This window comes from Erpetoichthys calabaricus, chromosome 18, assembly GCF_900747795.2.
Source record: "Erpetoichthys calabaricus chromosome 18, fErpCal1.3, whole genome shotgun sequence".
Classification (NCBI taxonomy): Eukaryota; Metazoa; Chordata; class Cladistia; order Polypteriformes; family Polypteridae; genus Erpetoichthys; species Erpetoichthys calabaricus.
Window position 1 is genome coordinate 86,260,894 of NC_041411.2, and position 24,511 is coordinate 86,285,404.

The window sequence follows — 24,511 nt, forward strand, 5'->3', positions numbered from 1 at the left end:
TTAAATTATTGACACGCAGAGCGACAAGCAGCACAAAGTCCACTTCTCCTTAGCGTTCATTCAGCTCCCCACCCCCTTGACAATGCGAAGTGGCAGGAGCGTACTGCGCTTCCGGGGAGGGGGGGTTTGAGCGAAGGTGCGTTCAGCTCTCACACACACACACACACACACTCCTCTTTCCGAACGCGCAGAGCGACAAGCAGGCATTTTGGCAGAAGCAGCACAAAGTCCATTTCTGCTCAGCTTGAGTTCAGCTGCCCCCCTTCACAAAGCGAGTGCAGACACATTGACGTCTGATCGCAGTGTGCAGTGTTGGTCTGAGGTGTTTAAGAATGTAGAAAGTGTTTAAGAGCATAGGAAGTGTTTATAAGAGCGTGGGAAAGGTTAACAAGAGAGTGAGAAAGGTTTATAAGAGTGTGGGAAGGGTTTATAAAGCTTAAAGTATGTATAAATAATAAAATGAATATAGGTCGCTACTTCGCGGATTTTCACCTATCGTGGGGGGCTCTGGAACGTAACCCCCACGATAGGTGAGGGATTACTGTACAGTATTTCACAGTTTAAAGAATTATTTAATGAAATTAGTATTGCCCCGTGGATAAGTCGACTCTTTGTTTTTGAATGAATTTTAAGGCATACATTTTTCGACTTATACGCGAGAATCTACGGTACTTCTTTTGTACAGTGTGTTCTCCCTCTTTATCCTTCCATGTGTGTGCTTTTGCTTATTTTTCTGTTTTCATGCATTTCTAGTATGATTTAAATGACATAGTTCAAAATTTTAAGGTAGCTTAGCTGTGAAGGTGCACTTTAGGGCCAGATCATTTGTACACACAGACACACACACAGTGCTTCAATCTTAAAAGCCTAATGTTTTCTAGGGTGGTGACTTACCTCCATTTTGTTTTCACATTACTTACAGACCCTGAAACGCAGACTCTGAAAGAGCACCTTATAGACGAGCTGGATTATGTCCTTGTTCCAACTGAGGCTTGGCAGAATTTAGTGAATTGGTATGGATGTGTGGAGAACCAACAACCCATCATCAGAAAGGTAAAATAAACAGCATGCTGAAGTAAGTCTGTGAAACCTGCTGAACGAGATAATGGGGCAGAACATGGAGGTTTGCGAATCAAACATTTAATGCACATGATCACTAACACAGATCAGCATGGTACAAGCAAAAGTCATTTAATTTCCTTCCATTGATACCATACAGAAAAAGCTCAGTTCTGCTAAGAAGGAAGTTCCCAGCAGAGTAAAGCAATATACTTGAGAATTACAAATCATTCATTTGTTACAAAATTAATGTGTTAGGGCAGGGGTGGGCAAATTCATTCCTGGAGGGCCGCAGTGGCTGCAGGTTTTTGTTCTAACCCAATTGCTTAATAAGAAGCACTTATTGCTCTAGAAACACTTCTGCTTCATTTTAGTTATCTCCCTCGTTAAGATTATGAACCCTTATTGCTTAAGTCTTAAACAGCTGCATTCTTGTTTTTTAATTGCTCCTTATTAGCAATAAGATACAAATGACAAAAGAAACCAGCAGTTATCCATTTTGCTTGTTACCCTTTACACCTGTGTGTGTTTATCGTGCACTATTTGGTTTAATTAAATACTTGGAAGGAAAGAGAAGAGAAAAAAGTGAATGAAGTGTAAAATGGATGGGTAATTTTCAATCAAAGTATTTGGATGATATCCTTAGAATGGAAAAAAAAATCTAGGATATGAGAATGACTTAGCAGAGTTAAAGCACTAACAAGCCATGAAATGTAATTATTGGCAAGGATTGTTTTCTAATTAAGCAACTGGGTTGGAACAAAAACCCGCAGCCACTGCGGCCCTCCAGGAATGACTTTGCCCACCCCTGTGTTAGGGGATGTTTACAAGTTTCAAAGTGGGATTTCTGTGTTTTAAAGTCTTAAGTACTGTATGGATAAAAAAAATAGTAATTAAACATACAACCTCAATCACCAGACTGCACTAAGGAGGCAAAAAATGTGACCTGCTAAAAAGACTTTCATTTGTAAATATAATTTGGATAGGGCAGATATATACTGGGCAGTCCCTGATGATCTTTGTTTTAATTTATAAAAAACATTCTGAAATCTCTATCAAGTCAAACAGTTCCCAATTGGTAGACATGGGGTACATTTCTTTCCCAATCAAAAAATGAAATTCAGGCCCTATGTTTGTTTATCTGATGCTGCTTCATATTGAGTTGTCGGGTTCACTGGCACAGATCTGCTGCACTGTGTACTGCACTGATGGTGCATTTTTAATGTTTCTGCCCTGGTGAGGCGAGCAGCAAGTTGTACGTTTTAAAGGTAAGCTGAATTGTGTAGTCTTTGCAAAATAAAGAAAGTAAAATTCACAGATATGTTTCTACTATTCCTTTTGGGAGTGAAGCTATTGACAAATCTTTTACTCTGGTGGCAATGAGTATTAAAGTGCTACATTCTGATCTAGTTATACTCTGAAACATCAAGAAAAACCTCAGAAGGAGAACAAACTCCCAGCATTTAGGAGGAGGTCATTCATTATGCAGAAAAGCCATTTCATGGGGAACTCCAGTTTATTTTCAAATTATTGGTGCTTGTGCACCTAGTACATTGAAATTCTTCCTTGCATGTCTCCTAAAGTAACACAATAAATGCATCACCAGAAGTATGTCATCGGGCACTATATAGAAGAACACACGTCAGGTTTATGTATTGGGTTTTCATTCTACATAGCTGTTGAGTAGTCTTAGGACCAGTGTGTAAAACTGTCCCTGAATCCAGTTGGACGAGAGCTAATCGTCCTGAATGGAGGAGGGAGTCTGGTGACGTGGAGACATCTGTAACACAGAGCTGGTGGCCTTTCTGAGGAAGCTTTTGTTGCATATGCCTTGATGATGTGGGAGCAAGCCATATTCTGAGCTGAATTCACCTCCCTCGGTAACGCCCTGCGTTCCAAGGCTGGGCCAGTACTGTATCGGGAAGTTCATCAAATAGTGGCAATAGACGTTAGTGAGCAAAAAGAGCATATCTAGGCTTTCCTCAGAAATGTGAGAAAGTAAAGGTTTTGGTGAACTTTCTTGGTACTCGCTGAGCTCTACTATACCAGCTTCATGTCACTCATGATAGACAATTGTTTATTTGTCCCAAGAGGAAATAATAGTAATAATAATAATTAGCTTTGTAGAATATCAGGAATTATAGAAATATAACAAATAACAACCTCCCCTCAAAGAAACACAAGAATTACAGAAAAGAAGACAAAAGGACTCCCTTTTTGGCTTCCGCATCTCCCTGACTATCCCACTTCTTCTTTGCCATCCTCTTCCTCTGTATACTCTCCTGTACTTCCCCATTCCACCACCCAGTTTCCCTTTCCTCCTTCCTCTGTCCACACATCATGCCAAGCACTGTTCTTGCTGTCATCTTTACTACTCGTGCTGTAGTTTCCCAACTGTCTGGTGATTCTTCACTACCACCCAGTGCCTGTCTCATCTTCTCCCTAAACTCAACCTTCTAGTCTTCTTTTTTCAAATTCCACCAATATAATTATTATTATTAGGCCCAATAAAAGCATATTGTTATAGGAATGAAGAAGCCCCGGTTCTGTTTCTTGGCACACTTCTGCTGACAAGTATTACAAGTATTGAATGGTGGTGTGTCACAGAGAGAAGGTGCAGCATTGTTCATAATGACCATCGGTTTGGTCTTCAGTCCCTCCTCTGCTACTGCCTCCAGCAGGTCCTGAATGGATCTCATAACTCAGCCTGCCATCTTAATTGGCTTGTTGAATTGGTGGGACTCTCTTGAAATAATGTTACTGGCCCAGCACACTGAAGAGTTGTAGAATTTATAAAGGATGTCACTTCTTACATTAAAGGAGCACAGTCTCCTAATAAAAGTCTGATTTGCTGTTTCTTATATAATGTAGTTCCTCGGTGCTGCTTAGACAAGTCCAGCTCGTGGGTGATGTGGAACCCCAAGAACTTGTAGCTGTGCGTCACCTCCACTTGCGCTCCCTGAATTGTGCCTAGGACTGGAGGCTCTTTGATGCAGTGAAAGTCAATAAGTAGCTTCTAGATTTTGCTGATGTTTAGCTGCAAACATTGATGGTGAGTCAAAGAAATTGAAAGCTGCTGCTGATCACCACAGCTTCCCCACTAATCCAGGTGTGAGTGTGGAGCTGAAATCTGTACTGGAAAGATTTGAAGAATTGATAAACAGACACTCATTAATTTGCCATGATTCAAACTAGGAGCCTAAGGATTTTAAAAGATGAGGAAAAATAAGGAGAAGATAACTGATTGTTGTAGTTTGAGCTCTTCAGCAAAATCACAAGCAATATAAGCTGAAGTGCTGGAGGAAATGGGGCAGATTGATGGTGCAAAATGAACAAAGCAGCACTAGAACAGCAAGACTCAAGTGGAGGGTAAGCAGAATATGCAGAGAGCTGGTGATGTGTCTGCCACGATTTTCAAGAGCAGAGGTAGTAAGAAAGGAAATGGGGGGCCAGGGAGAGAATCCATTTGGGCCACATTTGTAATATACACCGAATAGGAACGAATGTGACGTGTTGTTCCTGCCTTGAAGAGTGGTAAAGAGGAGGTCTTTTAGAAGAGATGAGGGAGCCGTCCTGTTTATTCAGACAGTGATGGTAATGAATATTTTTTGTCTTGGTGTACACAATGGAGTAATGCCAGTTTCCTGACAGTTGCCTTTGGTTCTTGACATGTGAACGTCCCAAGTTCTCTACATATTCTACTCCCAAGTGTTTTTCTTGGTCCCGTTTTTCCTCAGATCATTGGTATTTTGAGCAAAGCTTTTTATCCTCATCACTTCGGCTTTATAGAGAGCCAGAGGAGGTCGCAGTTGCAAGTGCTTACTTATTAAATTTTGTGTTTTCCCACACATGGTTGATCTTCATCTTCGCTGATGCATTTACCTTCGGAGTACTGCTTGACTTTGTCTTCTGAAATGTGATTTATTTGAAAGTTGGATAACCATATAGCGGAGTCTTATTGTAACAATTTCAGTGTTGCAACAGCAATCAGAAGTGCATGCGCATCTTTGTGTGCTCTTGGGGATAATCATTTGTATCTTGTTCTGTGTTTGCACCCTCTCAGGTTGTAGAACATGGGATGTTTGTTAAGCACTGCAAGGTTGAAGTGTACCTTCTGGAACTCAGCCTGTGTGAGAACAGTAACGTGGAGTATGTGGTTACAAGACACTTCAGTAAAGCTGACACGATAGGTGAGTAGAGGAATTTTAGATACGTGCGTCATGAAAATCGTTTGTGAGGTATGGTCTATTTGTAACTGAACAGAAAAAGAACTTCTGAAACATTGAAACAAAAATACATTTGCTTTTAAATGTGTCAGAATTGCTTTGCTTTGATATTTTGTTAATTTACAGATTTGGAGAAAAGGCAAATGTCAACGGCTTTTCATTACAAACTGTTACTGAACTGGAATGCTTCTGTTCCACCGTTTTATTTTCTTCATTTTATATATTGTTTTAAGATTTTGTCAATTTACTATCTCACTATTATTTGGATGTATTTTACTTCTTTTTTGCATTTCATCCTTATCATGTAAACCACTTTGAATTGCCTAAAGGTATGAAATGTGCTACTGTATATAAATAAATTTTGCTTTGCTACACCAAATGCTCTCACCTGAAAGTACGAAGCCAAATATTGTAAGTGTGGGACCTTAAGCTATGCTTTAGTTTAGTGATTTACTGCAGTAAATTATAACTAAACTATATAATGAGTAAATTATAACTATCATTTTAAAGTAGTCCTAGTTGCTTGTCTGGATACTGCTGTAGATGCAGAAAAAAAATCCGTTTTCAAAATCTCGTAGTATGGAGGACTCTGGAAAGTCTTCCTCTTGCACATGTACACCCCCCCTTTCTAATTTTGTTAAGTACCAGGACTACGCAGTGGCAAAGCAGTTTAAACTGGTGCTACAGCTCAAGAGTTCTAGATTCGAAACCCCATACTGGGCACTTGTTGTGTGCCATTTACAAACCCCCACCTCTGTATTTGCTGGCGGCTCTGAATCTGCCCACTGTGTATGAGTTTACCCAGTGATTGCCCTGTTGACGACTGATTCATGTTGGGATGGAACCCGACCTGGCCAGTCCTTAACTGGATAAAGAGTTGCAGTAGTCCACGTTGTTAATTGAGCTTTACTTTGTGTCATTTGGAGTTCTTTGGTTTTCTACCCTAAGTATGCTGATGTTAGTTATTTGCCCCCAGTGTGCCTATCACCTACGTTTATGGAATTGTTTTTGGCCAACATTTTTGGTGTTACAAATTACAAGTTTTTGATATTTATTTATATTTTTAGTGTGTCAAAATCTTTTTTGTTTCATGTCCAGGTACTATTGAAAAGGAGATGAGGACCATCTTCTCAATCCCAGATGAAAAGGAGACCCGACTCTGGAACAAATACATTAGCACCACCTATGAACAACTAAACAAGCCTGACAGCACAGTGCAGGATGCTGGACTATTTCAGGGACAGGTGATGGCAAATTTTTACCTCCAGTTTTGTTGTTTGTTTTTTTTTCCTCCTAATTAGAGAGGGCAATTTTGCAGATGCCCACTCTGAAAGAAAAGCAGGTTCATTTAACTTGAACGTAATTCACCTACTTCAACAGTGGACAATAGAAGACAACACTCTGAAATCTTAAAGGAAAGAATAACGTTTAACTCTTGATGTTGCTTTAATAGGGAACAAGAAGGCAGTTGTAGACAACTAGCATTTTGTAATAAAAAAATATTTTGTAGAAAACAATGGGAGCAAGCAAGTGAGAAAAGTGGCAAACAATACTGCGTAAGTGTTGAAGTCCTCAACCCTCCAAGTCCGCCACAAAAATTTACGCTATTGTCTGTTTGTTCCTTAAACCTGGCAAAGAAATAACATATTTTTACTTTGTTTGATTAACTCCAATGCCAAATTGATCGTCAAAATTGAGGATGCTCTTCTTCTAACTGATAAAGACCAGCTTGTTCAATCTGATCAGGGTGGTTTTATTCATACTTTTTTGTTGTTAAAAATGTAACTACTAAAATTGGTGTAAAGTCTCTCCACTACATCTGCATTGATGTTCATTTTTGGTGAGAAGGTACGGTGATCCTATTCAGTTAAAGCATCAAAGCCTTGTTCGTCAGAGAGAATGGTGGCAAGAATGACTATTGGATCAGAGTGCAGCAGCAGTTTCAGGAATTTTATATCAGGCCATGATGTTAAAGGTATTATTATTAAGTGGAAGCCAAGTCAATTTAACAGTCAGTCCACCTCTCTATCTTCATCAGTGGTCTTGAGCTCTGGGTAGCCCAGAGAATGAGATTACAAGTGGAATTTGGCAAAATGAGGTTCTGTGATAACATGAGAATCTCTAGAATGTAGCAGGAGCTGCTTCCTCTCCAGATTGACAGACAATCCAAACGTATAATTGACTTTCTGTTGATTTGGATTATTGAAACAGTAATTATTCTGTGTTCAAAACAATATGATTTGTCTAGAGAGAGTATGTAGTGCTTACTCTGATGTGTAACAATCATTCTGGGTGAGCGGATTTTCTTCACATGTAATATCTGTGCACTATTATCCATGATGTCTTCTTGACTTTGTCCCTTTTCTCTTCAGGTGTTGGTAATCGAGCAAAAGAATGATGATGGGACATGGCCTCGGCAAGCAAGCCATGCAAAGTCAGTAGCTGTCATTGAAGTTTTTTATATAAATGTTGTGCTTATTTTCTTGGCAGTTAATCCTGATATTTTCATTGACTGCATATTCTGGAAAAGCTTTAAAAACTATAACACTTAGGGAGAACCTGTTTTCTTTGTGTGGATTTTTTCCCAGACGTGTAACATTTATGGAGCCTGCTTAAATTTAAGCATTTAAACATTTTTTTAAGTTCACAGCTTTTCTTTTATTACATAAAATTAATATTACAAGCCTACATCTGTCTTTTCTTTCTTTAGTATCAATATACAGTATTTATATATATATATATATATATATATATATATATATATATATATATATATATATATATACACACACATATAATATTGTGAATTTCCCCTTGGGATTAATAAAGTATCTATCTACCTACCTACCAACCAACCAACCAATCAACCATTTGGTGGCTGCACTAAACTATTGATTCATTTACACTATTTTTCCATCTTAAAGTTTTTTGTGTGTTTTTTTTTTTTTTTTTGAAAGGACAGACGAGTGTTTTTCTGTTCTGCTTATTTTGTCTGTGCTCATAGGTGCAGCACAGCCAGCTCCAGAAATTTTACTACCTCCCCGAAGCTGTCGTCCAACTCCACAGCCACTATTTCATCTACTGTAACAAATGGGGAAAGCAATAATTCGAGCTACACACTGAATAACAGCATCAGTTCCAGTAACAGGTGGGGAGTCTTATGTTATCTGGCAAGGCATATTGAAATGTAGTAAAATGTAGCTTTGTTACTTGGTCTTCTAAACAGAGGCTTCTTTCTTACTTTATTTTCGTGTATCATTCACTCCATATTTACTACTAAGACATAATTACTTAAAATTCACACTAAAACATTTAGAGTTTTTATCAAGTGAAGAGTTTAGCTTTCCTACCATTTCTATCTGTCTGTCTGTGTGTGTGTGTGTGTGTGTGTGTGTGTGTGTGTGTGTGTGTGTATATATATATAATATATATATATATATATATATATATTGTAGCAGTTAAGAGTGTTGTCCACCTCTCGAACCCTCAGGTACCACTCTTCGGACCAGGTGAAAGTATAATAATTCTTTATTATAATATTATACTGTGCACAAAGCACCCTCCACTCCACACTCATTAAACAATAAACTCTCTCTATATCCAATACTCCTCCTCTCCCAGACGCGTCGCCACCCTACCTCCCAGCTCAGCTCAAATGTCTGGGCTCACCCAGAGTCCTTTTAAAGCCCCTGACCCGGAAGTGGCTCTAAGCCAAACCCACAAGTCCGTTTTCCTTCCGGGTCAGGGCAAAGTCCTTTTCTTCATCCCGGGAGCACATCGCTTCTTCCAGTCACGTGACTGGGATGCACTCCCGGGTTATAGGGCATGCCAGCGCCTACTAGCCCCCCTACAGCGACTCCTGGCGGCCCCCAAGGTATCCAGCAGGGCTGTGTCAAAACACTACACAGTCCATGAGGCCCTGCTGGAACTCGGGGCGCAAATATGCTGTCCGGAGGGCTCCTCCTAGCGGCCTGGGGGTGACGACCGGAGTCCATAGCCGGTCGTCTGTCACAATATATATATATATATATATATATTTATATATATATAATATATAAAAACACACATACACAAGGTATCCATAAAGTCCGTGTGCAATTTAAAATAGTTGTAACTTTGTAAGTATATGTGATAGAAAGAATCTGTAAAAAGGATTAGAAAGAAGAAATGCTTACATTGTTTATTGTTCTTGTTAATTTTCAACATGTCCACCATCATTACTAATACAAAGGGTAATACGATTCTGTAGTTCTTGGGAAAACATTTTCAAGCTGATATTCTCTCTTTCGTGTTCAACAGACTCATGTGGATTTTCAGTTCCCAAATATGGCAAAAATAAAACTTCTAAAGAAAAAAAAAACTAGACACAACAAGCTTTCTAATCCTTTTTACAAATTCTTTCTATCACATATACTTACAAAGTTACAACTATTTTATACTGCACACGGACTTTATGGACATGCTGTATATACAGTTGTGCTTGAAAGTTTGTGAACCCTTTAGAATTTTCTATATTTCTGCATAAATATGACCTAAAACATCATCAGATTTTCACTCAAATCCTAAAAGTAGATAAAGAGAAACCAGTTAAACAAATGAGACAAAAATATTATACTTGGTCATTTATTTATTAATGAAAATGATTGAATATTACATATTTGTGAGTGTCAAAAGTATGTGAACCTTTGCTTTCAGTATCTGATGTGACCCACCTTTGCAGCTATAACTGAACTAAATGTTTCCGCTAACTGTTGATCAGTCCTGTACACCGGCTTGGAGGAATTTGAGCCCATTCCTCCGTACAGAACAGCTTCAACTCTGGGATGTTGGTGGGTTTCCTCACATTAACTGCTCGCTTCAGGTCCTTCCACAACATTTCGATTGAATTAAGGTCAGGACTTTGACTTGACCATTCCAAAATATTAACTTTATTCTTCTTTAACCATTCTTTGGTAGAATGACTTGTGTGCTTAGGGTGGTTGTCTTGCTGCATGACCCACCTTCCCTTGAGATTCAGTTCATGGACAGATGTCCTGACATTTTCCTTTAGAATTCTGTGATATAATTCAGAATTCATTGTTCCATCAATGAAGGCAAGCCATCCTGGCCCAGATGCAGCAAAACAGGCCCAAACCATGATACTACCACCACCATGTTTCACAGATGGGATAAGGTTCTTATGCTGGAATCCAAACATAACACTTTTCATTTAAACCAAAAAGTTCTATTTTGGTCTCATCCGTCCACAAAACATTCTTCCAATAGCCTTCTGGTTTGTCCATGTGATCTTTAGCAAACTGCAGATGAGCAGCAATGTTTTTTTGGAGAGCAGTGGCTTTCTCCTTGCAACCCTGCCATGCAGGCCATTGTTGTTCAGTGTTCTCCTGATGGTGGACTCATGAAAATGAACATTAGCCAATGTGAGAGAGGCCTTCAGTTGCTTAGAAGTTACCCTGGGGTCCTTTGTGACCTCGCCGACTATGACACACCTTGCTCTTGGAGTGATCTTTATTGGTTGACCACTCCTGAGGAGGGTAACAATGGTCTTGAATTTCCTCCATTTGTACACAGTATGTCTGACTGTAGATTGGTGGAGTCCAAACTCTTTAGAGATGGTTTTGTAACCTTTTCCAGCCTGATGAGCATCAACAACTCTTTTTGTGAGGTCCTCAGAAATCTCCTTTGTTCATGCCATGATACACTTCCACAAACATATGTTGTGAAGAGCCGACTTTGATAGATCCCTGTTCTTTAAATAACACAGGGTGCCCACTCACACCTGATTGTCATCCCATTGATTGAAAACACCGGACTCGAATTTCACCTTCAAACTAACTGATAATCCTAGAGGTTCACATACTTTTGCCACTCACAAATATGTAATATTCAATCATTTTCCTCAATAAATAAATGACAAAGTATAATATTTTTGTCTCATTTGTTTAACTGGTTTCTCTTTATCTACTTCTAGGACTTGAGTGAAAATCTGATGATTTAGGTCATATTTATGCAGAAATATAGAAAATTCTAAAGGGTTCACAAATTTTCAAGCACAACTGTATATATGTGTATGTTTTCTGCTAAGTAATTAATGATCATGATAATGAACTACTCACTGACCTTTTAAAGGTGCATTTTTGTTCCATTTGTGATCTCACACACACAAGCTTGTAGGGCCATGTTTTATGCAAAAGAGAGACTGGCAGTGAAATTGGTTAAATAAGGACCCTCCTGCCTTGTGTTTTCAGTAAGGTTTCTTCAGTTCGTGATTCCTGCAATTCCAATGTCTTCAACATTTAGAGACCCATAGGTTTAAGTGTCTCAATCCCCACTTTCCATTTATGGTCCACATAGCAGGAGCACTGTGCACAGAATATCTAAAATTCATCTATCGGCCTTTAAACTCCCCCTTCCCCATATTGTAGAGTTTAGAGGCAGGGCCGGATTTTCCTATAGGCTAACTAGGCTTCAGCCTAGGGCCTCAAGATCAAGAGGGGCCTACATTCAAATTGTTAGCAAAATTTTATTATCTCTCATGTAATTTACAAACTTAAAAATGGAAGGTGAAAGGGCCTCATAAGTGGAATAGCCTAGGGCCTCTTTTCATATAAATCCGGCCCTGTTTAGAGGTAATTGATCTTTGTGCTGCAGGGCTCCTTTGACTGACAGAAGTTGAGTTAAACCTTAACAGTGTGAATTTGAAAAGAACAAGGCTGTACTTTCACGTTAGACAGAATGCTGTTGATTTCAATGATGATGCTAATAGCCATTTGGACATGATGTGCAAATATGAGATGGTTATCTGAAAGTGTTACTGTATATTGTGCTGCTAAGAAACATTCCTCTTTTTATGATTGTACTGTAACATGCACTCTGATATATTTTCAGCCTGGCTGCATACCTGATTAGAACCCACACTAAGCACCCAAAAGCTATAAGACCACCAATCAGTACATTAAGCCAAATACAAGCCACACATTTATAGCATATGCAAGTAATTTACAACTGGGTGGGGTGCACTAATGTTACGGAAGCCTGGGAGAAAAGGTTAACCCGTGGACCACAGCTGTTGCAAACAAGTAAATGTCAGCTAAACTAAAGCCAGCTATCACATGCTTTTTATTCTAACAATTCAAATGCAGTCTCCCTCTCGCACAAAGAAGGCTGGACAGGCTTTTGCTCATAACATTCAGAGTTGCCATTTAATCCCTGGGCCAGCACTCTGCAGTGCGCTAAGAAAGAATGGGCTAAGTTGAATTACTGAACTTGAGCTGTAATACCAGTACAGCCCCAGTGAAGGCTGGTGGAGTAGGCAGAGACCCAGCTGTGAAAAAACAATTCAGAATGAGAAGATCTGTAATAAGTGATGAGCTAAATGATGGCTGGCAGGTGAAAGAGTTATCAAGGTGCAAATTATGTGTAATGTATTTCTGTATGTAATGTAATTGTAGCAAGTATTTAATCAAATGACACATTTATGAATCTTCTCAGGTTGGGAGAGTATAGCTGCTATAGTTCATCCTACAGTTACAGAGAACCCCAGACACAACCTGGCCTTTGTGGACTCAGCAACCTTGGCAATACTTGCTTCATGAACTCTGCTCTTCAGGTCTGGCGTCTTTCTTTATAGCTTGATGTTTGTTATGATTTCTGTTCCTAAGTTGAAACAATACTTTTTTTATTTAATATGTTATTTTAATAGTTTATTTATATAATGTATTAATATATGTCTCTCAGCTGATTAATCAAATTTGCTAAAATTCATTTGTTGTTTTGACCCTGGAATGTTTAACTATCAGAGTATCTTGCTGATGAACTTTCTCGTTGCCTTTCTTGGTCTGTCTTTAATTGCAGACATTTTTACACTAAGGTGAGCACTTTGAATGATTTTTATTTATTTATTTATTTATTCTGTTGTAGTGCCTAAGTAATGCGCCTCCGCTGACGGAGTACTTTTTGGAGGACAAATATGAGGCAGAAATAAACCGGGAAAACCCTTTAGGCATGCGTGGAGAAATAGCTGAGGCCTATGCAGACCTTGTTAAGCAGATGTGGTCAGGGCGCCACAGTTACGTGGCACCCAAGACCTTCAAGGTATGAAAGAGTTTATGAAAAATGCCAGCTTAATTAGGTAAAGGCTTTATTAACTAATACAGTTACCTCCAAAGGAGATGAAAATGCAAACATCGGTGCAATCAATCCTTGTTTTCTTACTGGATTATTTTAGGCATTTTTTTAAGAGCCAATCTTGAAATGGGCCAAGAAGAAATTGTGCAGTTGTGCATTGTATGCACAGATATTTTTACGGTGACACTGATTGATTATCTTGGGGTTCACTTGCACATTTTTGTAAAAAGTGTATATAAAATGTGTTTAAGAGAACATATGATGAGCTGGAGAGGATTCTGGTGACTTGTAAACCTGAATTCAGAAAATGGATTAGTTGATGAGAGAGGTTAGGAGCATACAGCGCTTTGCCGGCCCACCACAGGGCAAATCAACTCAGGATCCCCAGATTAGGACCCAAGTGCAGCCATGCAATGGGTCACACCTCAGCACCACACCAGTTCATATGGAATGGAACAGTGTGAGGTTTTTATGGTGGCTGGAGTGCCAATTCTAGTTGATGGATATAATAGAACTAATTTGTATTTTTTAATTAAATAGACTGCACTAAACTTTAAAGTCCATGTGTCCCATCATGAACCCTAATTTCCCATGATGCCTTCTGTTATGTACTGTACTTAATACATTGTTCATAGCTTTTAAAGATACATTTGAGGTTTGTATTTAAAGTCATTTTTTCCCTCCCCATTCTTTTCATCAGACCCAAGTGGGACGCTTTGCTCCTCAATTCTCAGGTTACCAACAGCAGGATTCCCAAGAACTGCTGGCATTCTTATTAGATGGACTTCATGAGGATCTTAACCGGGTTAAAAAGAAACCTTACCTAGCTTTGAAGGATGCAGAGGGTCGGCCAGATGAGGTATGGTAGTAGGTTATTATAATGGTCAATATGCTGCCTCAAGATGCCATTCTGTTACAATTTACTATTACTAGGGTAGAGAAGACTAAATGTTTTCACATTTTTATTGCATTTGCATTACTTTGGGTCTTCTGAGAAATGTTTTCAACTTCTGTGGAGAGAGTGATGTTTAAAATGTGCGTGTTTTTTTAAATTATTGACATACATGTTTACCCGGTGCTCAGTTTTGTAGATGTAGCATGTACGTGATACTGTCAGATCAGTGATCTACTTTGTATAGAAGTTTTCAATGTTAAAATGAACAAATGGTTTTTCTTTCTTTTGACGCACTGGTTTTGTGTATTGGTAACACGTGAATATTAAAGTGGGATTTTTAATTTATATTTTGACTCTTGACAGATTGTGGCAAAAGAAGCTTGGACAAACCATCGTCTTCGCAACAACTCCATTATTGTTGACATTTTCCATGGGCTGTTCAAGTCTACTCTGGTGTGCCCCGAGTGTTCAAAAGTATCTGTTACTTTTGATCCATTCTGCTACCTCACTCTCCCACTGCCTATGAAGAAGGATCGTACAATGGAGGTGTTCTTGGTTCGTACAGATCCACTGTCAAGGCCTATGCAGGTAAGAATGGAAGACTGTTATTAAATGTCTGCGTAATATAACTTGTTTTCCATTGATTTAAATCAACAGTTGAGGGTTGCAGTGAGAGAGAGAGAGACGCTTATTAATAATCCACCACTCATCCGTCTGTGGGTCAAAGGGGGTAACAGTCTTAGCAGTGAGGCCCATACGTCTCTTTCCCCAGCCACACTTGCCAACTTGTACTGTATGATCCCAAGGCATTTCTTAAGGGATATAATCTTCCCAGCGAGCCCTGGGTCTCCTCCCAGATGGTCAGGACTGTATAAACTCTCCAGGCAGGCGTCTAGGATGCCGCTGCATCAGATACCCGAACCACCTCTTGGCTTCTCTCAATGCGGAGAGTCAATGGCTCTATTCCTAGACTGTCCAAAGTGTCTACATCTCTCTCCCTAAGTCTAAGGGAAAGCCCAGCCAAACTGCAAAGAAAGCTCATTTTGGCAGCTTGTATCTATGATCTCGTCCATTTGGTCATAACCCAAAACTTAAGACTGTAGCCAAGGGTAGGAACGTAGATTGCTTGGTAAATCAAGAGCTTTGCCTTCTGGCTCAGCTACTTCTTCACCACTATGGATTGGTATAGGGACCGCAAACCTGCACTCACTGCTCCAGTACATCTCTCAATCTCACTGTCCCTTTCCCCTCATTCATGAACTAGACTCAAGAGTAAACCAGTAGGTCGTACTCCGATGCCCCCTCCAGGTTTCTCGTTAGGGTAAAGAGCTGGTCCACTGTTCCACAGCCTGAATGGAATCCACATTGCTCCTCCTGGACATGAGATTCTACGAGAGAGCGGAGCCACTTTCCCAGGGAGGCTGAGGATTGTGATCACATCCTCCACTCCCCCATTTTAAAAAAGGGGACCACCACAGTGATCTGCCACCCCAGAGGCAGTGCTCTCAGCAATCATGCAGCATTGAAAAGTTGTGTCAGCCATGACAGCCCAACAGTGTCCAGAGTCTTGAGCATTTCTAGGTGAATCTCGTCCATCCACGGGGCCTTGACACTGTGGATTTGCTTAACTACCTCAGGGAAATGAATGTCGTTCTCCCATCAGATTCTGGCCCTGCCTCCTCCACAGATGTCATGTCCGTAGGGTTCAGGAGCTCCTCAAAGTGTTTGTTCCACTGCCAGACTACATTCTCAGAGTGGGTCAGCATTTCTCAACCCGTCTGAGAACAGCATGAGAGAGATGCTGCTTCATCGAACCTGCAAAATATGACACAGAATTTATGAGAGTACAGCAGCAAATTGAAATCGGTATTTTCAATAGAAGAAAATCTTTCATAGGTGGTCATTTTTTCCCCCGGGTTACTATGCAAACATTACTGTAACCTTACCATTTATCCAGTAAAATTTACATTTTTCTATACTAATGTGATGTTTAGAAAAACTAGGATTGGGTTAAATATTGTCAACCTTAAACATTTGCATCACTTGCTCATATAAACGCACTTCAAGTGATCTTGTTTGGTACCTAACAACAGATCAGTGCAGGACAAATCACTTTAGCATCGGTTACTGTAGTTGTCATTGTTGGGTGTAACTTGTGCTGGTCTCTACGGAAGTTAAGAAGAAAACATTGTATTGGTTCAGATTTTTTTTTCCATAGGACTATTTACTGTTTCATCTTAATTAACAAAGCAGTCCATCAGAAGAAAAACTTGAGAACCTCCAAAGTGGTGAGCTGGCTAGAAGATGATTGTCATGTCTCAAGAATAGAACTTGAAAGAGTCCGTTTTAATGACTGGGATGTCATTGTTCTAATATGTAGCAAACTACAGCCATAACTTGCACAATGCTTACAAAATGCTGAGGCAGCATGGCCCTCAGAATGGCTTGGCCTTGGTGGAAAAACATATTTAAGCTGTTTTCCTTAGAGAATGGGTACTGGTACATTCCTGAGCCATTCTGGAATGGGCATATCATGTAAAGCTCATATTTGTCCTTGGTTCCTTTGAATCAGAACTGTGTCTTCCAGACATCTTTTCTAATAGTTTCTTGTTTCACTGTTTTTGTTTCAGTACAGAGTTGTAGTCCCCAAGCTGGGCTCTGTGGCCGACCTGTGTTCTGCCTTGGCTAAATTATCTGGTGTTTCAGCTGAGAATGTAAGATCATTTTTTTTGGAATTCGTTAAAACTGTAAATGTCACCATATTTGAAATGTACTAGAATGAATTGTGTACTATATGTGCAATTTTCTTGGCTATTTATGCATGTCTTGGCATAATCGCGTTTAATAAAACTGTTGGCCATCTTGTATTTGCACATCACTTCCAGGAGCAGCTCATTTGGATTTTGATTGGTCAGCTGCTCCTTTGTCAAACGTGAACTGTTTTGCGAAGTCATGTGATGGTTTGCTACTTTTTCCCTTTCAATTATTGGAGATCTTTTGCACATTACTCTAATCTTTTAACTTAAGTGATCAAGGAGGGTGGAACTTAAAGGATTATTTAAACTTGGAGATGAATATTTTGGTTTCTCCTCATTCACATGGTAATATGATTAAAGGGAGGGTGAAGAGGTGCACTGTGGGCATCGGGAAATGTTTTGCAGTACCCAAGTAAAATCACTTGCAATTGGTCAAATATGTTAAACCTACATAATCACTAGTTACGTTTTTTTTATATATATATAAAAACTTTTTTTTTCTTCTATTATTGTAAAGCACTTTGGCCACAGCATTCCTATGTTGTTTTAAATGTGCTATATGAATAAATTGACATATATATACAGTTGTGCTTGAAAGTTTGTGAACCCTTTAGAATTTTCTTTATTTCTACATAAATATGACCTAAAACAACATCAGATTTTCACTCAAGTCCTAAAAGTAGATAAAGAGAAACCAGTTAAACCAATGAGACAAAAATATTATACCTTGTCATTTATTTATTAAGGAAAATGACTGAATATTACATATTTGTGAGTGTCAAAAGTATGTGAAACTTTGCTTTCAGTATCTGGTGTGACCCACCTTTGCAGCTATAACTGAACTAAACGTTTCCGCTAACTGTTGATCAGTCCTGTACACCGGCTTGGAGGAATTTGAGCCCATTCCTCCGTACAGAACAGCTTCAACTCTGGGATGTTAGTGGGTTTCCTCACATTAACTACTCTCTTCAGGTCCTTCCACAACATTTCGATTGGATTAAGGTCAGGACTTTGACTTGACCATTCCAAAATATTAACTTTATTCTTCTTTAACCATTCTTTGGTAGAACGACTTGTGTGCTTAGGGTCGTTGTCTTGCTGCATGACCCACCTTCTCTTGAGTCTCAGTTCATGGACAGATGTCCTGACATTTTCCTTTAGAATTCTGTGATATAATTCAGAATTCATTGTTCCATCAATGAAGGCAAGCCGTCCTGGCCCAGATGCAGCAAAACAGGCCCCAACCATGATACTACCACCACCATGTTTCACAGATGGGATAAGGTTCTTATGCTGGAATGCAGTGTTTTCCTTTCTCCAAACATAATGCTTTTCATTTAAACCAAAAAGTTCTATTTTGGTCTCATCCGTCCACAAAACATTCTTCCAATAGCCTTCTGGTTTGTCCACGTGATCTTTAGCAAACTGCAGACGAGCAGCAATGTTTATGGAAAGCATTGGCTTTCTCCTTGCAACCCTGCCATTCACACCATTGTTGTTCAGTGTTCTCCTGATGGTGGATTCATGAACATGAACATTAGCCAATGTGAGAGAGGCCTTCAGTTGCTTAGAAGTTACCCTGGGGTCCTTTGTGACCTCGCTGACTATTACACGCCTTGCTCTTGGAGTGATCTTTGTTGGTCGACCACTCCTGGGGAGGGTAACAATGGTCTTGAATTTCCTCCATTTGTACACAGTATGTCTGACTGTGGATTGGTGGAGTCCAAACTCTTTAGAGATGGCTTTATAACCTTTTCCAGCCTGATGAGCATCAACAACTCTTTTTGTGAGGTCCTCAGAAATCTCCTTTGTTCATGCCATGATACACTTCCACAAACATGTGTTGTGAAGAGCAGACTTTGATAGATCCCTGTTCTTTAAATAACACAGGGTGCTCGCTCACACCTGATTGTCATCCCATTGATTGTAAACACCGGACTTGAATTTCACCTTCAAACTAACTGATAATCCTAGAGGTTCACATACTTTTGCCACTCACAAATATGTCATATTCGATCATTTTCCTCAATAAATAAATGACAAAGTATAATATTTTTGTCTCATTTGTTTAACTGGTTTCTCTTTATCTACTTCTAGGACTTGAGTGAAAATCTGATGATGTTTTAGGTCATATTTATGCAGAAATATAGAAAATTTTAAAGGGTTCACAAACTTTCAAGCACAACTGTATATATATAAATATATAAATATTGGCTTTTAAAAGGAGGAGGAGACCGACATACAAACCCATCCCAACAGTCTTCTAGAGGAGGACGCTTTAACAAGTACCAGTGGACTTCCTTGAAGGGCGTGCACACCAGTGGTACAAGAACTGATCTTCATTCCCCTTTGTAAAGTGTAGACATGATCTGAGCTGTTATCAGTTTCCTGTGATAAAAGGAAAAAAAAGTAAAGTCCATTGGGTTCAGTAAATTCCCTACGTAAAGCTGTGATTATGAAACTTTGACGCCATCACAGTGCGTTCATATGTGGTTGTGTTATGTGGAGTTACATTTGTAACTGCTGGCTGGTCACTTACATTCCAAATTGAGTTATTACATTAGTTAGGGTGTTCTGTGTAGCTCAAATGGAAACATACATATTTCAGGCTTTATAGATAAACCTCATGATGCATTTTCATCTTCACTGTTATAAAATCTCTACTCAGTAAAGCTTATGCTTGACACAGAGCTACATGATGGGGCACAGACTGACAACACTGGTCACCAGCTGCATGCTGACTAAAAGCGTTACGAGCTCTCATTAGTGAAGTTTGTGTTGTGTTATTGTAATGGTGGGTGAAGAGCACCGTTAAACTTGGAGTCTGTGTTTTATGTCTGAGATATGCAAAAGTAAAACATGCAGTTAATTAACCTCAAAAATGATTCTTTTGTCCTTGAAAGGTCCCACTTCTGCTGTCTGTCTTAAATCTTCCCTGTTTCACACAATTGAAAAATTTCTGTATTATCTATATCAATTATTTATTATTTATTTATTACATATCTATTGACTATATTTATGTATCTAGATTGCAAATACCATACATTGCATTAACATTCATATTGCTAACTACATGTCAATATTGCTGCTACTTTGTCTTGTCTTGTTTGCGTTTTAATTTAAAATTTTTATTTTAATTCACTTTTTAATTTATTATTTGCACTTCATGTTGTTACACTGTGGACCCCGAGATTCGCAATTTCGTCTGTCGGTATACTTGTATATGGTTGAGATGACAATAAAGTTCACTTTGACTTTGAATATATTTAATCTTTTTGGAAAAGCAGGCTTCATTTTTTTAAACTCTAATCTGTTTGTTCATTTCAGATGGTTGTGGCAGACGTGTATAACCACAGATGCCATAAGATTTATCGCAGTGATGAGGGATTAAATCACATTATGGACAGGGATGACATCTTTGTGTGAGTATTCCTTTTGGTTTCTTACTACTTATCATCCACAATGGCTCTAAAGTGTTGTTTATGACACTAACCCTAATTTTACTATTTATTTTATTCTAATTCAGTTGTGCACAATTCATTCACTTGTTTTTCTCCACCTTGAATGTGTGTGATGTTTGTTTTTGGCTAAGTGGTTGGGTTTATTTGGCACTCTTAGTAACGTTTATTAACTCAGCTGCAAACACAGTGCAAGCTGAGTATGGCTATTACTGCAACCAGTTTATATGGAAAATGTACTTTTATTAGGGTTTATTCAGCAGATGTAGCAAAGTCTAAAAGTGACTCGGGAGTGGAGATGGTGGAGGAGTCATGGGATCGGTTTTTAAAGCTTTACTTTATACATAAGTTTATTCCAAAGTGCAGAAGCTGTGCCACACCTGACAGTTTGTCAGTGGATGAGTAACACGTTAAAAAATTAAATTGCCGAAGGAAGAGCAGCTGTAAAACATGATCAGACGTGCATGCTTGCTTCATGGCACAAGTTTTTCAACTCTACAGAGCCTCCATTTCAGTTAAGAAACAGCATTCCAGCAGATTCCCCTCTGTTATCTCCTACTGGCAGGAGTTCTTGGTGACTTATTTGCATCTCATGTGAAAAGCTAAAGTGATCAAAGATGACGCGGTGTATGTATGTATGTGTAGACGTGAAGTCCCTATATGTTAATGACACGAGACTGTGCACCTCATGTGTGTCTACACTTACAGAATACTCAAATGAGAACTCTCAGGAGCCCTCCTGTCATCTTTTTTTAAAGATAGACGACTGCACAGATGTTTTTTGGAATGTATTTTAAACACTTTGTTATGTGGATATTTAATATATTCATGTAATTTCTCTAGCTATGAACTTGAGGAGACTGAAGGAGAACGAATCATCTTGCCCATATACTTTAGAGAAAGGCGCATGAAACACACAGGATCTTCAACTGGAACAGTTTTGTATGGACAGCCACTTATCATCTCTGTCAACAGGCAGAACCTGGATGTTGATATTCTCTATGACAGAGTTTTAGAAAGGATTAGGTAAGGTGGGAAATTGGGTAGACCGTGCATCTTTTGACTCTGAATGGGCAATCGTGATCACTTTCTGGCAGTCCATTTCAGCTCTTCAGCATTACAGCACTTAGAAGGAGTTTTCATTTGCTGATAAACAGCAATAAGGCTGTGTATGAGGTGACTTGAGTTTGTTTGTTAGAGCTAAAAGTCCATACAAGAACTGTTTTGTTAGTTTACATTTTTGGTTTCTTTCTCCATTTAACATTAATTCTGTTAGATTGTTGGACCTAAATACTTTTCAGTGAGTCCATGTAATTCAAGTCCGTTTCCCTTCTTGCTTGAAGTTATCATTTTGTACTCTTTATTCAGATTCTCTACATTCTCTACATTCCACCACGGCCTATTCCTCTTCCACTTTGCTTATTTCTTCATTCTTTCATTACCTGTACTCTCACCATCCTACCCTACTTTATGATGTGAAGTTCATCCAAGTTGGAGGAAATTCCTCTGCAGATGAGTAAATACTTCTTTAAAATAAAATAGATGTTTAAAAGGAAATGCCAAAATTCTATCAAGCAGTTTTTTTTCAACAGCCACTGCACATGAAACATGCATTATCATTAACACTTTATTTATGCACACTATAAGGAAACACTATTCTACATCTAAGTGAAATGTTTCAAGACACTTGACAGATGACACACATTCTGTTCTAAGTAATTCTCAGAGAACTTTGAGTGGCCACGGTGGATTGTAAGCCACATGTTCTGTGTCCTCCTCTCTGAGTGAATATGCACAGATTGTTAATAGTGGCCCTTTTGGGTGTCTTGGCAGACTGCACACTCCATCCTGGCACGCCCAAGAGGAGCACATTTCAAAAGAGACTCTGCTGTGTTGGTCTTTCAGATTTCTATTAGGTTTATGGTTAGGCTGCCATGGATTATTTCTTTATCTATAATTTAACAAGATCACATATCATCCTAGTTTAAAACACACACAGTAACTTGCAGGTAACAGAATTAATAAAAAGTTCACAACAACAGAAAGGATTTAACAGTAAAAACATCGGACAATAAAAGGGGCAGAAAAGGCTGTGCAGTGTCCAGCTCTTGAGATCTTGCCTTGCCATCTTTTTGTCAGTGATCTTTTTTTGTCTTAATTAAATTTCCAAACAGAAGCATAATTGTTTTGATTTTATTTATAAAATTCTCATAAATGTGCAAGATTTTTAATCATGATTTCCTCAATGTAAAGTAAAAAAAAAAAAAAAGCATTAAGGGTTACACTATATTTATAATGAAAAATGCAAGTGATTTAAATGAATTATAATCTAAATTAATAATTCATGTTTACTTAAACTGGACTGCCCAGCCTAACGTACTGATTATCTTAAAATCATACAGCTGTTAGGTGCTTTTGTCTTAAAATTATTTATACCTAAAGGCGATCAGACCAAATATGGGCCAAATACTCAACTTTTCTGTCATTTTCAGGCGCTATGTGAAAAGACCACCATTTATGGGCTGTGATGTAAAAGCCTCTGCCTTCACCCCGGGGAGTAGCAGCAGTCGGAGCAGCTCAAGTCAGACAGCAGAGTCGGCTGCAGGACCCAGCCAGGCAACAGAACTGGCAGCGTCGAAATTCCAGCCAGCGGAGTCCGTGCCCTCCAGACGGGGCCCTGTTGAGACGGCCACCTGCAACAGTAGTCAGCATAGCCAGATAGCAGCCTGTAATGGCCCCAATGGTTTATGTGAAGGTAAGACCACTTTTGATAGTCACTTAAACAGTGAGGAAAAGCATTTGTTTAGTAACCTTTGAAATTCCCTGAGTGTGTAAGTAATCCACATTATGCAGAGAGACAACCCTACAGACGTAGCAGCAGTTCCATTCATTTAAACATTGGAAAGGCAGATGAGTGGCTGAACAACTGAACTGTAATTTTCTTTTTCAGTCCCATGAATTAATTAGAATTTTCAGATTGTACATGTGTGGCAGTACTTTCCTAACACTAGAGCCGTTTCCAACAAAAAACAAAAAGATGTGTTCAGTGGATGGTTTTATGTTGGGACTCCTCACACCGCGTATTAAGTCTTATATACATGTTAAGGTGAGGACCTCACTTGGCCATCTCAAGTTGCTTTAGGATCAGAGTTGCTTTACGCTTCAGCTGATGGATTTAATGTATATTGTGACATCTAAATCCTTTTGGGTCAGTCCAGTATTGTTTTTTGTGTAATTTCTGGCTTCTCCACATTACAAGTTCACAGTGATTTGGTAGAAACAAAATTCACTTTTCTTTTTTTTTTTTTTTTTTTTTCTTCCTCTAATCCATTTAAATTCATAGTAAAACAGCAGTATAATTTATTACTCTTAATTTTCTCATTATTTGACAGGGTTGGTTGCAAAACAAGTTACTAAATGCTTGTTGTTATTTGTAGCATCTTCTTTGAATTCTAAGTGCAAAACTGTAAGCAGTTAACTTTGTTGCAAGCCAGTACCCCTTTAACCAGGCGCAATGTTGAAAGGATGCCACCTCAGGCCCAGCACAAGTGGCCATACATCCTGGCATTCCGATTATACTTGTCGATTAGCACATGTTCTTTGTATGTGTCAATAATAGCACTTAAACTTATATTCACTTGTTACTGGAGGTGAGGTGAAGGAATATATTTTTGTTGCTTCTTAAAAATGTTATTAAATTAAAAACGTAACGCTGACAACAACCCCCAATGTATGTATATACAATAGATAGCATTTGCAATGAGCTTACACTGCAATGCCATTTCCAACCACAAGGTGGAGTAGAGCGGTATGGCAAACTGTAGCAGTTGTCACCTGCTGTAGTATTGCCACCTGCTCAAAGACTCTTGGCTTCCACTGTTTGGTTTTCCTCCAAAATCTTCATTGTTAATTTGTATTTACATCATCGTAACATTCAGAGGTATTAAACATTCAGTGACACAGTAAGCACTGCTTTGAGGTCGGAAATGG

The 24,511-nt window shown here is 38.9% G+C and overlaps 1 protein-coding gene across 1 annotated transcript in view; it reads left to right on the plus strand.

Annotated features, from left to right (window-relative positions):
- The window catches only part of usp4 (ubiquitin specific peptidase 4 (proto-oncogene)), a 51,370-nt gene that overhangs the window by 9,652 nt on the left and 17,207 nt on the right, over positions 1 to 24,511 (plus strand). Inside the window, exons 3-15 of the mRNA XM_028825163.2 lie at positions 923 to 1,053; positions 5,123 to 5,249; positions 6,384 to 6,529; positions 7,658 to 7,719; positions 8,290 to 8,433; positions 12,777 to 12,894; positions 13,206 to 13,379; positions 14,113 to 14,271; positions 14,671 to 14,895; positions 16,938 to 17,021; positions 20,391 to 20,485; positions 21,365 to 21,547; positions 23,014 to 23,276. Coding sequence (XP_028680996.1) covers positions 923 to 1,053; positions 5,123 to 5,249; positions 6,384 to 6,529; positions 7,658 to 7,719; positions 8,290 to 8,433; positions 12,777 to 12,894; positions 13,206 to 13,379; positions 14,113 to 14,271; positions 14,671 to 14,895; positions 16,938 to 17,021; positions 20,391 to 20,485; positions 21,365 to 21,547; positions 23,014 to 23,276 — 1,911 coding nt within the window. The remainder of the gene's footprint in view (positions 1 to 922; positions 1,054 to 5,122; positions 5,250 to 6,383; positions 6,530 to 7,657; positions 7,720 to 8,289; positions 8,434 to 12,776; positions 12,895 to 13,205; positions 13,380 to 14,112; positions 14,272 to 14,670; positions 14,896 to 16,937; positions 17,022 to 20,390; positions 20,486 to 21,364; positions 21,548 to 23,013; positions 23,277 to 24,511) is intronic.